The sequence below is a fragment of the Pimephales promelas genome, chromosome 7 (assembly GCF_988280905.1).
Source record: "Pimephales promelas chromosome 7, fPimPro1.hap1.1, whole genome shotgun sequence".
NCBI lineage: Eukaryota > Metazoa > Chordata > Actinopteri > Cypriniformes > Leuciscidae > Pimephales > Pimephales promelas.
In genome coordinates, this window is record NC_142775.1 from 7,120,319 (window position 1) to 7,139,053 (window position 18,735).

General features: G+C 38.0%; 1 protein-coding gene across 2 annotated transcripts in view; it reads right to left on the minus strand.

The window, feature by feature from the left end:
* Window positions 1-15,494, minus strand: part of ubr3 (ubiquitin protein ligase E3 component n-recognin 3) — a 153,953-nt gene extending 138,459 nt beyond the window's left edge. For both annotated transcript variants that reach the window (XM_089132997.1, XM_089132996.1), the window contains exons 1-7: window positions 14,925-15,494; window positions 9,404-9,543; window positions 8,845-8,997; window positions 3,471-3,629; window positions 717-757; window positions 441-507; window positions 203-333 (exon numbers count right to left, since the gene is read on the minus strand). In XM_089132997.1, the coding sequence (XP_088989123.1) occupies window positions 203-333; window positions 441-507; window positions 717-757; window positions 3,471-3,629; window positions 8,845-8,997; window positions 9,404-9,543; window positions 14,925-15,361 (1,128 nt within the window). In that variant the 5' untranslated portion in view covers window positions 15,362-15,494. The remainder of the gene's footprint in view (window positions 1-202; window positions 334-440; window positions 508-716; window positions 758-3,470; window positions 3,630-8,844; window positions 8,998-9,403; window positions 9,544-14,924) is intronic.
* Between the last annotated feature and the right edge of the window lie 3,241 nt (window positions 15,495-18,735).

Below are 18,735 nucleotides of genomic sequence, written 5' to 3' on the forward strand. Positions count from 1 at the left end.
TGTTTCTGGTTCAGTCTGGATCAGTGTTCTCTATTAGATATACAGTAATAAATCCCTTTTGTGGGAGACCTTGCAGACTTTATACATCACAAACAGATACATTAAACCACAAACCAGTAAAAAGCATCATATGGTCTCTTTAAACAAACCACAGGTTAATTGTGCATCTGCAATAAGTAATAAGTTTAAGAGCATTGAATACCTTGTAATCCTGATCTGGCAACATGTTGAGCAAAAAAGTGACCATCTTCTGAGGAAATTCATACTTAATAGTCCAAAACAATAACTCTTCTAAAAAGCATTTATGTTTCAGAGTGTCCATTATAGATGGATCTAACAAAACAGGAAAAGACAAAGGACATGTAATAATTGTTATTGCTCCTAAATTATTTGAAGAATAAATGCCAGCACGATTTATAATGAGATGTAATGGGATATACCTTTGGTACTGCTACTAAGCTTCACTCTTTTTCTCTGTCCCACACCCTGCAGCCCGTCCTGATCCTCCTGCCAAAAAAATACATCAAACACCCTTCATTCGACACACTATACTCAACAACAAGCCCAGCTAAGACAATTCCCTTTGTCAATAAGTTCACGCTGCGGCCAAAATAAAGTGTTCAACACCAACACAATGGGCAGACACACCCTGGAAGTGTTTGTTCTGACTGGTTGCTGGGCCACATTACATCTATCCCAGAAGTCTGTGTGCCTACCTCTTTGCTTGAGTCCTCCAGACTGGCAGCAGCAGTAGCTCCTAAAATAAAAAAAAGTAGTTGCCACAAACATGTAGCAAAATATTAAAACCATGTAACCATACCATCCAAGAGTCATCAATACGCAATTCTAGAGTTGTCAAAAAGTACAGATCGGTAACAAGTCGGAACTGAAATTTTAGAAATGTGACGCTTTGAGGAGAATCGTAAACACCTCTCACATCACTGTATAATGGTCATTGTTACGCAATCATTGGATGCGTCTGATTGGCTACAATGATCATCTACGCTTCAAAAACATGTTGTAAATACATAAATGACACTCTTCGCAGAGCGCTCGCACAGATACGCATGGGAGTGTTCGAAAGCAAGCATCTATAGAGAGCCTAAGTCCCTCCCCTTCCGGTCGACCACCATGGGACCTTATTTCAGAAAAATATTGAATGGTAGTCAATGGCGAGAGACAACAAATATTTTGATCTCGTTTGAATTGTGCCCTGAATTGCACATATGATGTTTGTCAATTTAAAAGATTTAAATTTAAAACATTTTAAAGCAGGGAACTACACTGCGACCAAAATGGTCGCATATGCGACCTTTTGAAATCCCATTGCGACCCTAATTTTTAATGGGTCGCAAATGTATCACTGACTATTTTGACGGGTCTGTTTTTTTTTTTTAGTTTCTTTCGGGTTGTATTTAATCTTCTAAAACCTGTCGGATCGTCCGCTTTTTGTCCCGCCAAAGCCTTTTTTGATCGCGGTGAGTGTTGTAGAGTAGAATGACTGATGCGTTTGACAGGGCGCAAACGAGCTGAGAGAGAGAGAGAGAGAGAGAGAGAGAGAGAGCCGCGCGCGCACTATCACGTCTTCACACAACACAAGCGCTGTCTTGCTCTCTCTCTCTATCGTGCGTATATTATTCAAATGACATGATAGTAAAAGGTTTGTGTCTTTATAATAGGCATGCTAATCATAATCATATAGGCTAAAATCTGAGCCTGCATGGCGCAAGAAAAAGACGCAGAGATGTAACACACCGTGTCTCTTCCTTACACCAAAGGTAGATTTGCGGTCTGGTGTTCGGCTGATAAACTCTGCCATGAGTTAACTAATTATATTGCTAGCGCTGATATTGACATCGACTAACGTTATATGATCACTAGCAGTTTTTTAGACTAACGTTAGTTTTTTCATAATCATAATCGCGTGCTTCGCGTCAAGACACCTGATTGGCTAATACTACACACTGAAGATAAATTAAATGTTTTATTAAATAATTACTGAAAATATCCCTCTCTTCATCCCACACCCCAAACATGACATACAAAATGTTGTGGAACAGAAACAACCAGAGATATATTCATAAGCTATCATTTTATTGTCATCACAGCTTTCCAACAGTCCTGCGTATGATTGTACATTGATTAAAAAAGAAAATCAAATGTGTTTTAATGGTAATTATTTTATACGAAAATCATGCATTTATAATTTAGATGAGAATAAAGTTAGGGTTAGTTAAAATTAAGGAAAAAAAAATATATTGATCTGAAATATTGCAAATTAATTTTACATTCATTCAAGCACAATTACCAAACATATATCAAGGTCATTTTGTCTTTTTATTAATTTAATTAATAAACTAATTATATAAAACTATTGTCAGTGCACTACAAATAAACTGGTTCTATGCCTTTATTAATAAAACTTAAAAAATACGAGGCTTAAGACATTTATAAAAATGCCTTCTGCATTTTTGTTTTGCTTTTCACTCCATTGTACCGAAATCGTACCGAACCGTCTGAATGTCTGAACCAAGGTATGAACCTGACCCAACCGTGACTTCTGTACCGTTCCACCCCTAATGCAGTTTCATTATTATTCATTACTATCCAGAGTGCGGCTTACTATCAATAATTTGTGCGACCAAATCATGTTTTGCGGCAGTAACTGAAAAAGTTAGTGGCGCAAGTGCCACCAGTGGAAAAGGTTAGTGTAGTTCCCTGTAAAGTAAAGAAAGTCACAGTTTGATGTAAAACCGTTGAGGTATAAGACTGTGAAAATACGTAATTACAAAGACTACAAACCCCAAAGGCGCACATTTTCTCTCAATGAATGAAGCTAACTTTGAGGCTAATGTCTGTCATTGTTTCTATAGTCTTACGTTATAATCGTAACGTTACGCCGTCATGCCTGAGTGTTTTGTACCAGACTGCACACACTCGTTGTTTCGCTTCACGGGAGATGTAATTCATTGAGCAATTTTCCCATAAAACTAAATGTTACTCTTCTGTTACTCTCAGAATTATCTTTTAAATTGACAAACATCATGTGTGTAATTGAGGGCACAGTTCAGACGGAATAAAAAGATAAGTTGTCTCTCGCCATTGACTACCATTCATATTTTTTTCCGAAATAAGGTCCCATGAGCCGGAAGCGGAGGGGCGGGACTTAAGCTCTCTATTAGCGGACCAGTCCTTTCAAACACTTCAGTGTGCCCTCAAACCCTCCCATGCATTAATCATTGTAGCCAATCACAGACATACCTCGATGAGTGTGTGAAAACAATGGCCAATCAGAGGCGTTTATAATTCCGCTCAAAAGCTCTCAAAGCGTCACAATTTAAACATTTCAGAATTTAAAATGTCACATTTGAAAGTCTGTACTTTGACAACTCTACGCTGTTCAACAAAGCAAATAGGATGAAAACACATCTCTACAGTCAGTTAAAGCACAGAAATGACAACAGTGTTACCCAGCAGGCTGAGCGCTCCTGCTCCCGCTGAAGTGTCTGTTGCTGTCCCAGCGCCAGCTCCTCCTGCTCCTTTCTCCTCCACTGACACCAGACCCGAACTCTTCAGTGCTGACAAATACTTCTCATAGTTCCTCTTTGCAAAAACATTCTCCTCTTGACCTGTGGGTGTGGAGCGATTTAGATGTCCCAAATCAATTTTAAATGGGTCATATCAAGTGTGAAAAAGAGCAAAAAAAAGTCCAAAAAGCTATGTAAGCTATTAGCTACAACTACAGCTTGATTTATGAAATAAATAAATACCAAACGAATAAATATAAAATATAAATAACAAGGAAGTTGTAATAGGATACAATTTTGAAAAAGGGGTTTTCAAAGTGATGTTTCCCCAAAAAACTTTCAGCAAACAGTTCTTGTAGAATGCAATTGTTAAAGGCTCTTTATGGAACCATAAGCCGCGTTCCACCGTCTGGCTGAACGTTTCCTGCTATATTTCATTTCCCCTTGAGCTTGGTGAAGCGTGACGCGATTATGACCCGTTTTCAGCCCGGAATTGGATAACCGTGCTGGTAGAATGCGTTTAGTGACGTCGCCACTCAGGATTGGTCACTTGTTGCCTATCTGGCATTTTCTTTGTAGCTAGCGTGCAATTTGAATGAAGTTAACGCAAGTTAGTAATAAAATGGTATCATGCTCCATATCATGATCGCTATTTACATCTCATACTGTTTGTAAACTCTTCTCGGATTACCAATACAACGACTAATGCATTCAAATTACAGTCCAAAGAGCTCCTTATCAGTCCCACAGTGGAAAATGAAACCATATCCGTACCGACTGGGCCATATCACGGTTAGGCAATGAGAACGGTTTGGTTGGACGGTAGAAAAGTGACTGGATGCAAATAACAAACCTTCATTTTTAAAGTCATGATGAGACTTTAAAAATTTCTTCCTTATTGTGATGTACAACCAAGTGTAGCCGTTTATCGAAACAGAAAACAAAATGTTGGGAAGTGACTCTGTGGTTGATCACTGGATGTCGAGATGGCATTGCACTTAAAAGCAAATGAATGGGAGCTTGCAGGAGCGAGTTTACACACTAAGATCTATAACATGCATTTGATTTCATATCCCATGTTGACTTCAAAAGTGAGGTGAAGACACTATTATCCTAACAGCAGAAAAGAAAGATCCTACTCCAGTTTTTAACTGTACGAGTTAATTAAAGGACAACTCCTGCGCAAAATGAACCTTTGGTCTAATAACACATTGGTACCTAGTCGACCATTCTCTGAGATTTGTTTTCATGATAATCGAATGTAAAGAGTTTTATCTCTAAAAACTGTTTAGCGGAATACGCTAGTATATAGGGCACAGAGTAATGAAAAATTGTAAATACCACCAACACGGCTCAAAATAGCCCCACATTAACACGATAACATAATGAGGGTCCCTGCATGCAAAACGAAGCATTGAGAACTTTGTAGGTGTACAGAGCGTTTAATAAGAAGATACTTTATAAAGACAGTTTACTTCACGTATACGGTCACGACCAGTCGAACCACGAACACCATTCATACAGTTCAGAAGTTCGCTGAACATCACTAGCTCTGCGTTCGTGGTTTTGTTTTCCAAAGATGGCTCCTGCCTGTATACACGAAGTGCACTGTCTTTATAAAGTATCTTCTCATGGGCTTTATGCACAGCTGCACTACTTGATTAATTCAGGTGTGTCTGATTATTGTTGCCGTGACTACTGAGGTCAGGCACACCTGAATTAATCAATTTGGCCAATAATGGCAGACAGGAAACAAGGAGTTGGCTTAAGTTCAGGAAGTAGTGCAGCTGTGCATAAAGCCACTTAAACGGTATGTACACTTACAAAGTTCTCAATGCTTCAGTTTACATGTAGGAACCCTCATTATATTAGGGGCTATTTTGAACTAGCGATTTTTATTTTTCATTACTCTGTGCCCTATATAGCGTTATAAACAGTTTTTGGAGATAAAACTCTTTGCATTCGATTATCATGAAAACTAATCTCAGAGAACGGTCGACTAGGTACCAATGTGTAATTAGACAAAAAGTTCACTCTGCGCCGGAGTTGTCCTTTAAGGGAAAGTTGCAGAATATTGTGGTGTTTATGGCTTCTTGTGTTAAAAACAAGCTGAAGTTTATTTCCGTGATAAGTTTAAGATAACTGATCATTTGAAGTGGCACATTATTGAAGGATGGGCAGTTAAAAAGTATATGAAGAGTTCAGATGCAAAAGCCTCTAAATGCCATTTGAAATTTTCTTCTTTAATGATGATTTTTGTCGAACTTGTATATTTAAGTTCAGTAATTTCACTTAAATAACAATTAATAGCAATTAATTGTAAACTATTAATTGTTATTTAAGTGAAATTACTGAACTTAAATATACAAGTTCGACAAAAATCATCATTAAAGAAGAAAATTTCAAATGGCATTTAGAGGCTTTTGCATCTGAACTCTTCATATTTTGATAGGACAGAAAAACCCACAACCTCTAAGTTAGTTTTCACATTCAAAGAGGACAGCCAATCATAACAAAGGTAGTTTGCATATATAGGTCTTAAAGTCACAGCAGCAAAAACAGCATTTTTAATTCTAGGGTCAGAGAGAGAGTGGAAAATGGTCAAGTAAATAAACAAGGAGAACAAGCTTGGAGGAAAAAAAAGGGTAACGCCCGTTTCACACATACTCCGTGTGCAGTGCGTATGCGGTGAGTGTTGCGGTGCGTATCCGGTACAGGAGCCGCACGCGCTAAAGTGCTTTCACATATACTGCGTTTGCAGTGCGTGAGCTGTACCACAAACACTCACTATTTTTATTTCAAAATCAGAAGTTATGCAGCAAAAAGGTGACCAGTGACCAACAGTCCTGTTATCCCAGGACATGTCCTGTTTTCACGTCCTGTCCTGGCCGTTTTTTATAAAGTGATGTCCTGGTTAAAAAAAAAAAAAAAAAAAAAACGCTGGGAAAGATCAGCTTTAGGCTACAGCAAAATATAGGCCTAGGAGATGGGCAAACAAGGAGGATGAGGAAGAAAAACAGGATAAAGAGGAAGAAAACTAGTTCGTTTTTGTAAGTTTGAGAGAGGTATTTTTGTTCAATTTGAAGGTATTTCTTTTAGTTAATTAATATTTATATATTTATATTTCTAATACAGACAAGACATTATTATTTTTTTTAATAATTATTTCATTCATTATTTTTTAAACCTGTCATAAAACATGTTGAGTATCCTCTGAGAAGCCTATCTGAATTTGTGTCCTAATATAACAATTTTCTATCCACAGAGGGGGCATAGCCTATTTTAATTGTATTGAAATTAATAAGGCATCTTTGAGTAATCTTCGAGTATCATTTGTTTGCTGGGTGTCCTGCTTTTTGGTAATCAAAATATGTTCACCATATGCAGCAACTTTTATTTAAAAAAAAAAAATATATATATATATATATATATATATATATATATATATATATATATATATATACTGTATATATGAAGAGTTCAGATGCAAAAGCCTCTAAGTGCCATTTGAAATTTTCTTCTAAAATGACCATTTTTATCAAGCTTGTATATTTAAGTTCAGTAATTTCACTTAAATGACAATTCATAGGTAATCTTTATTGCCATTTAAGTGAAATTACTGAACTTATACAAGCTTGATAAAAATGGTCATTTTAGAAGAAAATTTCAAATGGCACTTAGAGGCTTTTGCATCTGAACTCTTCATATATATATATATTTTATATATATTAAGAAGTAATGTCTTAAAGTAAAAAGATGAAACAATTAAATACATTTTATGGAGAGATTACAACATTTTATTGAATTAAATGCATTTATGGTGAAACTACTACATTTCGAGGTCAATCCGAGTTCATTTTGACCACGAACCGAGTGCTGTCACTTTATTTCTGCGTTTGCAGCACAGCAGAAATAGACTCGGTACGGAAATGATCTCTGCACTGCTGTATACGCACCACAACTGGAACGGACCGACGGATTGCATCTGCGTGCAGTGTGAAAGCTCTAACCTGTCAACATGGGTACGGAAAAAAATACGGACCGCATACGCACTCCAAACGGAGTATGTGTGAAACGGGCGCAACACTTTATTTTGATGGTCCCTTTTGAAAATTCTGTTGACTAAGTAACTTTACAACTACATGTCAACTAACTCTCATTAGAATATTAGTAGACTGTCTGCTTAATATCTGCCAACTCTTTATTGTGATGCTCCTCCATCAGACTTTCTACTGACTATCAGTAACTTTGCAACTACATGTCAACTTATTCTATCCTTAAAGGGTTAGTTCACCCAAAAATGAAAATTCTGTCAGTATTTACTCACCCTCATGTTGTTCCAACCCCGTAAGACCTTCGTTCATCTTCGGAACACAAATTAAGATATTTAAGATATTAAGATCGCTCCTGCATACAGTCCACAGGCTTCTTGAGGGACTGGCTCTTGCTGTCCCCGAAAAGTCATTAAAGACATCGTTAAAATAGTCCAAGTGACTACAGGGGCTCAATCTTAAGTTTATCAAACGACGAGAACACTTTTGTGCGCAAAAAAACAACAAAAATAACGACTTTATTTCAACTATTCACTTCCTTCTCTATGCGCCTCTAGTCAGTTAACGTAGTGTGATTGCGTAGAGCTACGTCACACGTAGGCTCACTATTGGCCGACGCTGGTCATGTGTGTGTGATGCGTGTGACGTATAATAACAGAAGCTTACGCTATTAAACTAGTAACCTGACTCGCGCAGAGGGAGAAATAAACGAATAGTTGAAATAAAGTAGTTATTTTTGTTGTTTTTTTGCGCACAAAAGTGTTCTCGTCGTTTGATAAACTTAAGATTGAGCCCCTGTAGTCACTTGGACTATTTTAACGATGTCTTTAATGACTTTTCGAGGACAGCAAGAGCCAGTCCCTCAAGAAGCCCACGGACTGTATGCAGGAGCGATCTTAATATCTTAAATATCTTAATTTGTGTTCCGAAGATGAACGAAGGTCTTACGGGGTTGAAACAACATGAGGGTGAGTTAATACTGACAGAATTTTCATTTTTGGGTGAACTAACCCTTTAACCCTACCAGTCTACTAATACTCAACTAACACTCTAGTGAGAGTTAGTAGAGATGCAGGTGGAACGTTACTTATAGTCAACTGAATGTGTTAAAGGGACCATCCACATAAAGTGAAACCAAAAAAATTCAGGGGAAAATTATATAACACAATAACAAAACGAAACTAAAACCCATAACTGGAAACAGAACTTTGTTGATCGATGCATTTAACACCAACTTCAACAATACATTCACATCTCATACTCACCCATGCTCAGTTCTTTAAACGTCTGCTGATTGGTTAAGATCTTGGTGAGAACGGTGCGCATGGCCCCGCCCATCTTGGTGAGCTCTTCTAAGAACGATATGTGCGGCTCCAACTGCTGCAGAACCTTCTGCAGATCTCGGTCAGTGGCCGACTCTGCAGGCACATGATAAGGTGTTTGTGTGCGCGGCGAAATAAAGCAGCATATGTTAGCCCAGTGGGCACGATTAGCAGGCTCAGCCAGTACAGGACACACACATGGGACTTGTATTGTGCAAAGCTGTTGACTAAAGCATTATTTATTATTGCAGATTATCATATTTGTTTTTGGTATGCTTCACAATATGTCTAGTCAGTTCAAGAGCTGAGTGTACTGAAACAGCTCCAAACTAAACACTGAAAGTTTGAGTTTTGTGGATTTTATTTCATAGCTTTGTGGCCATGTAGTGCATTCCTATCAATTAAGCGAATAGCCTTTAGCTCACAAACCTTGCGTGTCTGTGAAGCCATTTTATGGGGTCTTTAAATAATTAAGAGCAGCATGGAGGTGCGACGTCCTCACCTGGTTCAGTGTAGCCGTCTCTCAGGTACTGAATGATAGTGATGATAAACCGCGGCAGCACCATCTCAGACATGAGCAGCAGATCCCAAGGGACTGATGGCACATTCTCTCCCGTTTTTAACCGATGCCTACTACAAAACCTGTCGCACAAGAGCGTGTGAATTAGAATTGAACATTTCAGCAGAGAAATTTGCTGTTTACTATACAAAACACAACCTGTGTTCATTGAAGTCAATAAAAATTGACGTTAGACTTTTTTTTTTTGTAAAGGTCAACAGATTGATGCACTACAAGCAACTACAATATGCAAGTCTTCAAGTCAATCACTAACATCATGGTGGTGCCGAAGGATAAAAGACGGACGTGCTTGAACACTAGTTATATCACCATAGAACAGTGACCACCAACTTTATCAGTAGTCTTGTACATGTAGTATGTTTTCAATTAATTTCCTCTTTAAATATATATATATATATATATATATATATAAACAGGAGTACAAAGCCATAAAAAAAAAACAATAAGGGCAGAGGTAAATCACATCACTAAGAATCGGTGGAGGACATTATTTTAATTGAGAATGAACAAAAATATTTAATGCAAACTTTAAGTTATTTAAAATTCTTAAATCTATTTTAAAACGTTACTTCAGTATAGAAGACTTGATGCTTCATGGGGCTTAATGGTAGCAGTGATTATCTTTTCCGTGGAAACAGTGACTCTGATTGGTGGATTTCTGTTCAGAATTGTGGGAAGTGTATTTCTCCAAACAAAAACACAAAAATGGCTAATAAGGTCACATGGAAATGGAAAAATAACAGATCTTTGATTGTTTTTTCTTTATATTTTGAAATGCATCCGAAAGCAACAAAGAATCGAAAAAGAAAAATCTAAATGAAGACCAAAAACATATTGTAAATAATTTAATTTTTCATATTGTAAATTTAGACTAAAAGTTAATTGTAGCGCAACTACCATCCAATAATCACAATAAACTTTGATGTGAAGCGAAGTCTCAGCTTTTAAATAGTCAATCTTCTCACAGAATGCAAACAATAAATGTTTTGTTGACACACTGTAGCCCTCTCAGATTAAACAGTAGAACATTTTGAACGTTGATTTTTAAATAAACCTGATTCATTCATTATCAAATAAAAGAAAAAAATGAAAGTTTTGGAGTTTTCGTGAAAAAAGAAATAACTAAACCAGGCTTGCCTGCTTGAGACTCCCATTCAAAAAAATAAAAACTGCACTGGCATAACTGTAGTGTTGGTTTAAAAGAAGAAAAAAAAAGACTATTGTGATATGGCTTTTTGCAATTATAAAATTGCAAAGGCTGCATTTAAACTAAATAATATGCGCTGCATGTTTCAGAGAGAAGCGCGGCTCACGATGAAACTTGCTATGAGAAGCACTTATCAAAAAAGAGAAGCTTATGGTTTTCCATCAAATAAAAGTTAGATATTTCACTTTTGAAAATGATGAAAATAGGACATAAATATTAGTATTGTAATTTTACAGTTGTACTTATATAAAATACAATTATTTATTGTTCTTAAATACTATTTTTATTTTGCATCAAAATATTAGTTTAGCAATTTTTCTAATTCTGTTTTTATTCAGTATTTTTATTGTTTGTAATAATAATCAATTACCATTATTCTTTTAAAGCCATTCTGATATATAATCACAACATTTTTGCCCAAATTGTACAAACAAGCCTGGCAATTTTTTTTTTTAATTGCATTTTAATCAGTCATGCAGCATGTACCACGACACTGAATGACTTATTAGCCTTGTCTATCAAGTGTTGTCTCAGCATATGTAATTTCACATATTACTGATAAGATTAAGATAATGAGACTCACATCGTGAACTAAACTTGGCAGTGAACGGGACTAAAAAGGCCATGGATTTCTTCTTTAAATAAGAGGTCAGATTAAGACTAAAATAATACTCCAATAATCTGTTTTATTACACTGTAGGCCGTTCCAAATCAACACATTTTTGGGCCGTATTACATGTATACATTCTTGTCGTTATCTTAATGACACACACACTAATGGTTAAAACTAGTAAAAGCACGTTCCATTCAAATGTTGAGTTTAGACGACTGATTAAGTTCAGTGGACAGTCACTATGAATCAAAAAGAGCATGCGAGTAGTGTGATGTCAGCCTCCAGAGCAAAAGCAAAAGTGTCTTTTCACAGTAAACATCTACCAATAATAAAACGGCCTCATTCCTGCAGAGCGGAACACTTCACGATAATTACACCCTTTACTGATCAAATACAGTGAATCTTTTGAGCTCCAGCCGACAGCAGTCATTACGCCCAGCCCCATATCTGCACCCCTACACGCTGAACTGTTAAAGTGAGTGAGAGAAGCGAGGAAAGAGCCGTGTCACTGACCCTGTGGGGGAGTTAAAAATAACCCAGACCGTGGCACTCTCTGTAAGGCAGTGATCAGGTGCCACAGCCCAATCCACACTGTTACCCTCCCCTGACAGCCTCAGACTGCATCAAGCAATGCACAGCTGTGCCTAAACCAGGAGAACTGCCTTTACTCAACTTCTGAATGGAACGTACTTTTACTAGTTTTACTAGTTAGTTACCATTAGTGCGCGGCATTAAAATAATGACAAGAATGTGGATGTGTAATACGGCCCAGGAATGTGTTGATTTGGAACGGCCAATAGCGTAACTGTAACAGCAAAAAAATTGTAAATAAAACAGATTATTGGAGTACTATTATACTATTATCTTAGTCTTTCTACTTGAATTTCATGTTTAACTCAATGCGCTACTTGTCATTTCTTTGTGAAATTTGCAAGCAATTTCTGAGAGAAAATTACTTCAAAATAAATATTAGGTTACACTTCATTTCAATAATCCACTTTAGACATTCTATTAACTGTATGTAACTTTGCAACTACCAGTCAATAGAGTATTAGTATTGTCTGAGTAATATCTGTGAACACTTTATAGTGATGATGCCCCCCAACTGATATTCTATTGACAAAAAAATAACTTTGCAATTACGTCAACTCGCTATCTCACGACCAATTCGTACGAGTGATTCAAAAGTGGCTAATTCGTTCTAATTCATACGACCTCACTCGTACGATTTGTCTAAACCCACGTGACGGTTATGTTTAGGGGCGGGGTCAGGGATAGGTCATTCGTACGAATTCATACGAATTGGCTAATTCGTAAAATATGTACGATTTAGCAAAATCTTGAGTGAGGTCGTACGAATTGTTACGAATCAGCCACCGCGTAAAATTCGTACAAATTCCCGTGAGATCGGGTTGGGTCTACTGACGATCTATGAGTTGGTTGTCATATAGTTGGCAAGTTACTCAATAGAATGTCTAAAAAGGACCATCAAAACAAAGCGCAAGAAAAAAATCAGAGTATAATCTGGCAATCCCTGTCACATCTTTGACACCCAAACCGTTAGACGATTTGGAACATGCCCATGTTGCCCAAAATCGCTGCCGTTTGATGCTCAAAAAAAGTTTCTGCCAAGGAACACCCCTATTATATGATGCAAGGTTCCCAAAATACTGCCGATTCGTTTCAGAACAGCCACGTACAGGTAATGCTGAGACTCAAAACTGCTGCTAATTTGGGAATTGCCTACAGTGCCCCAAAATAATGCTGAACCAAAACACCCTTATAAATATCACGACGGAAATGATGCAGACTATGATGTTTTGATGCTCAATAACTATGAATAGGTAGGCAGCAGCACACTGGCCAAAAATGCTGCTGATTCAGGATGCACCAATCGGTGGAGGCTATGATGGCCCAAAATGCATCTGAGTGCAGATGTGTCAGTGATACAATGCCATAGGTCAGTATTTCCCAATCCTATTCCTAGAGGCACACCAACAGCACACATTTTGGATGTCTGATGATTTTGGGCTGTCCTAGACAAAATATGACCATTCTGTTGTCATGGCTCCTAAATGGCGATCACCGCGACCAAAGATAATTTTCAGACCGTGTCATAAATTTAGCGTGATCACTCACTGTGTGTTTACTGCTATGATCCACGTCTATTGACTAGCCATGAACTAGCGTATTGATCATGTGTACTCGACCATTTGCTTGATTTACATGCCAATTCTTAAAGGATGTCTGAAACCGCAGGCATTATCTGACCCATACATATCTGGTCTTGGAGTCTCTACTAACAAGCTGATGAGTTGTATCAGTTGTGTTTGATTAGGAAGAGTTTGAAAATGTGCAATGTTGGTGCCTTAAGGAACAAGGTTGGGAAACACTGTCATACGTAGTCAGGTCACTAGCTTTATATGGCGCACAAAAACATATAATATTGCTTCTAATCTAGAACGCACTAATGTCCAATTATGCTATCCATGTAGACGGCTGACTAGATTTGAGACATTGACGCCTAATAATATTTCTGACCCAGGATCTGCCAATATGATTCCCAAAAATGTTGTCTAGGTATAGGTAGCTCACTAGGAATGAAACAAAAATCCTGCTTATTCGGGGTACTCCTATGATGGTGACATGTTGCAGAAACAGAACACACCTATAATGTGATCAACAAGCCATACGAGGTCTACATTTTTTGCTGATTATGACTATAGAAGACAGTTTACAAGGTTTGAGACGATTTCCACCATCAGGGCGAACGATTCCAGTTGTATTTCCACTGGATGCCCCAAAATTCTCCAGATTCAGACAGAATTCATTTAATTTGTAAGATGATGTGCAAATCAATTTGGCTGCTGATTTTAGACATGCATGCCACATCATTGATGTACTATTATAGCATTTGTTAATACTTTGCATTCCATTTTCATCATCATTTTAGTAATTTTATGTTTATACATATATATATTTATTTATTTATTTGTGTTAGGCCTGGTTTCACAGCCACGGCTTAGATTTGGCCTTAGATTAATTAGGACATTTAAGTAGCAGCTGGTTTTGATTGCGCCTATAATATGATGCCCAAAACATTTGCCAACTCGGGATGCACCTAAATTATGATGCCTGGGTATAAGCACAGCTCACTAGGTTTAATACTATGATGCCCAAAATCCCTGCTTATTCAGAACACTCCTATGATGGCCAACATGCAGCTGAACCAGCACACCAATGAACTCCACTGGGGGAAAAACTAATGAAGACCAGTTAGACAACTTGGATGATCGATATCCAAAAATACTGCAAATTTAAAATTCAGCTACAATGTCACGTAATTAAAATGACCCATCAAATGATGCTGCTGATTTGACACACGTATGTTATAATGCCTAATAATAATAGTAGACAGATCGCAATGACACTATGATCCCCAAAAAACACTGCTGATTTTGGTTGCGCCTATGTTGTTATGACATCCAAATCTGACTCGGGATGCGCCCGTGCTATGACATCCCTATAAAGCTGTCCGTGTTAGTCAGACTCAGCTCACTGTCAAGGGTTTGAGACACAGCCCCTGTCAGTCAGTCAGATGTCCGCTCAGAGTGGCTACTGACCCGCTCTCTTTCATCACGTTCCCGTCCCCGCAGTCACAGGCCCCGCCGGCCTGACTCCGGAACATGTTAAAATCATGGCCCGTGTGATCGCTGTTATTGAAGCACTCCGCACACAGCGACATGCACGGAGAGATGCCGCAAGTCCGGCAACGGTAGGCCACGAAGTTGGCTGTCCACACCAGCCCGCAGAGGGTGGCGTTATCGTAGGATCGGACGGTCCGGCAGAACTCGTCGAAAGCGTCCCCTCCGGCCAGCAGCCATTTACACCAGTCCAGCCCCTCCGGGTCAGGGTCCGAGCCGCGCTGCGGGTCCAGCACGGTGTCCAGCAGCTCCCGCAGCTGCCGCAGCCCCGAGCTGTTGTCGGCCCGCTGGAGGTCTGCCTTCAGGTGGGCGGCGGTGGATCTCTTATCCCGGCGCAGCAGCAAAGCCGCCATCATGCGCTCCGGGTTTGTTGTGCTCACTTTATTTTGGTTGTCTTGTTGCTGTGTTCGCGAGGCATCTCGCGAGATCGTTACTAAGCGGCGCTCTGGTGTGGCAATAAACAGGGTGCTAAAGGGGGCGGAGCTTAATTTACCTCTAAATATTTTTTCTTGTTTTTTTTCTGTGTGTTTTTTTTAATGAACACAGAACAAGTAACAGGCATAGCATAGCATGATAATTCATGATAATTAAAGGAGGAATTTCGAATATATATTTAGAGACATCGAGAGGGATGAAAAGTCCCAAAAGCAGTATTTGTTTTGTGTAGTTTGAAAAACGTCCTACTCCCCAACTTTTCTTTCTTTTTTTCTCTCTTTCTTTTTCTATTGTGATGTGATGATTGATTGTAAACTCAGTCTTATTTGTATAACTTATTTTTTTTATTAATGTCTTTCTGATAATGATTAAAAATAATAATAAATCAATAAAAACACTTAATTATTTATTTATTTATTCATTTATTATTTTTCATTCGTTATTTTTAGCAGTTTCAGAGAAGACAGTCACTTTAAAGAATGTGGATGAGTTAACGTTTGCTGCTATGCGGACCATGATTGCTGTCAGTCGTGATTAGTGGAATTATTTTAGCGCGATTAGGCTACTGTATCAGATTTTAATTTGAACCACTGTGACTATATTAAATAAAAACATTTAGGCTAAATGTCTCAAATTAAAATATCCTGACATTCGAGTGCCTTTCAATTGAGGAATCCGTTTGTTGAGCCGACAAGCGCCCTCTAGCGGAATTTAGTATGTCAGCAAATGAATGTTTGGTTTGGTGTTTCTCGCGAGAATAGCTCAGTTGTGTATTTCGCGTATTTCTCGCGATGCGTTATCGTTTGATTTACAGTGGGCTGGACAGGTGGCGGGGGGAGATGTTGCTTATCTGACAGAAGCATCTTGGTTACTGAGACTATTTTGGACGAATATCTTGATATATTATTGCTCAACTTCACAAGTAAACATGTGTTTATGACTCAACAAAAATACGTTGTGTTTCTCTAATACATAAGACCTCGTCAGACTGCAGAAACCTTACCAATTTGACAGAGACACACAAACACTGAGAGAAAAAAAAACTTCAGCAATAACTCAAGTATGCCTATACTTTTAAACTGTAAAAATATGAAATAAAATATAGAAAATAAAGATTTTTGTAGCCTATTGAAATGTCACCAGAAGGAGTGATCATGAAAAAAATTAGCTAATCTTTTGATAACATTTGGCACATTCAGTGCATGGACCCCTATTAATATTTTTTTTAAAAGAACAATTTTCAAAGAAGCAATTAACTTTCCTTTTACATTCAACTTTTTTTATTAGGTAACTTACTGTATTTTTTAGTATTGACCTCAAAGATAAATAGGCCTACCTAAAAAAAAAAAAAAAAAACTTAAATCACTGCCATTTGTGTTTTCTGTTGTTTATTTGCTCCTATTGCTCATAATATGTTCATTTCTTCGTATTTATAACTAACCTTTAACTTAAATAACTGCTTAAGAAGTTTGCTCTGGTATTGAAATGGTAGGCTTTTGCAAAAAAAAAATGTGAAAATGGAAATACAGAAAATTAAGAAGGTTTGCTAAAAATGTTGTGTTCTCATATTCATTTTTTTAATGTGTTTTTGTAAAATCATAATACTTTTTTGAACCTTTTGCCCTCATTTGTAATGGTTTCTATTTACTATTTTTCATAGTGTGATTAATGAATTGTATTAAAACCAGTTGGGATAATTTTGGAAACATCATAATAATCGATAATTATAATAGTGTAAAGAACCCACAAGAAGTGGGAGGGAAATTAATTTTTAATTCATAGATGAGTGATATTTGATTGATATTGATAAGTGTCCCCCGCAGCAATAGTTGTGGTGCGTTGTATACGGGACTGGTTTTCTGCTTCAGAGATTTTATTTTTGGATTGGACTCAAGGAATATTTTTATTGACACTTCACCAGTTACAACCTCACTACCAACAGGCTTGATATAACAGTGAGTTAGACAACACTTCCTGGTCTTCTCATAAATTGGGCTGTAGGGGCTGGGTATTTATTTTTTTTATTTTTTTAAACCAAATTAAGGTTGCCCTGTCAAAACAACTGGGGGTTGGATAGGTTGGTTCCCTGATGGCTGTATAAAATTATATGTAAACAGAAGGTTGGTGGGCTTGGGGTTTTAGGGACAGCTGGAAATTGAAACCACACTCATGGTTAAGCCACCCTCGGGACTCTACCCAGGGAAAAAGTTTACAAATACTTGATCTTCAGTGATGTTACATGATTTGACCTGTCCCACTTCACACATTAATATGGGATGGTTTGGTAGGCGCTTTCATGGTCAAAAGAGTGTAATTTCCAGTGCGGTACGTTCATCTCACCTCCAGAGGTCTCTGTCACAGTACTAAAATGGCCCCCACAGTCACCAGATCTCAACCCAATGGAGCATCTTTGGGATGTGGTGGAACAGGAGCTTCGTGCCCTGGATGTGCATCCCATAAATCTGCATCAACTGCAAGATGCTATCCTATCAATATGGGCCAACATTTCTAAAGAATGCTTTCAGCACCTTGTTGAATCAATGCCACGTAGAATTAAGGAAGTTCTGGTGGCGAAAGGGGGTCAAACACAGTATTAGTATGGTGTTCCTAAAGTGTACATACAGCTACATACAATATTGCAATCCACACAACATAATGGGAGACATATCAGAGTTCAAAAGAGGACAAATTGTTGGTGCATGTTTCCCTGGCTCATCTGGGACCAGGACAGCAAGTGTGTGGTGTGTCGAGAGCAATGGTATCCAGTAAAATGTATGCATACCACCACATGACAAACCTCATCCTACAGAAGGAATTGTGGACATAAGAGGAAGCTGTCTGAACGGGATGTTCAGGTACTAACCAGCAATTGTATCCAACAAAAGATAAAACCACAGCTGCCCAACTCACTGCAGAAATAAATGTGCACATTGACTCTCCTGTTTTCACCAAAATTGTTCATCACGAGTCAATATTCATGGTCCGGCAGCTAAAGCCAAACCTTTGATCACTCAAACTCACTGTCCCATTTTAAAACTAGATTAAAGACGCATCTCTTTAGCCAAGCATTCGTATAATACTTACCTTTTATACCACTGTTGAAACAGTTCGAATGCATAAATATTATGAAGAGAAGCTGTGCTAATTATCAGTGTTGTAGTCGAGACCACCTCACTCGAGTCCGAGTCGAGACCGAGACCAGAGAGAGTCGAGTCCGAGTCAAGACCGAGTCCATAGAGAGTCGAGTCCAAGTCGAGTCCAAGACCAGAGATGGTCGAGTCCGAGTCGAGACCGA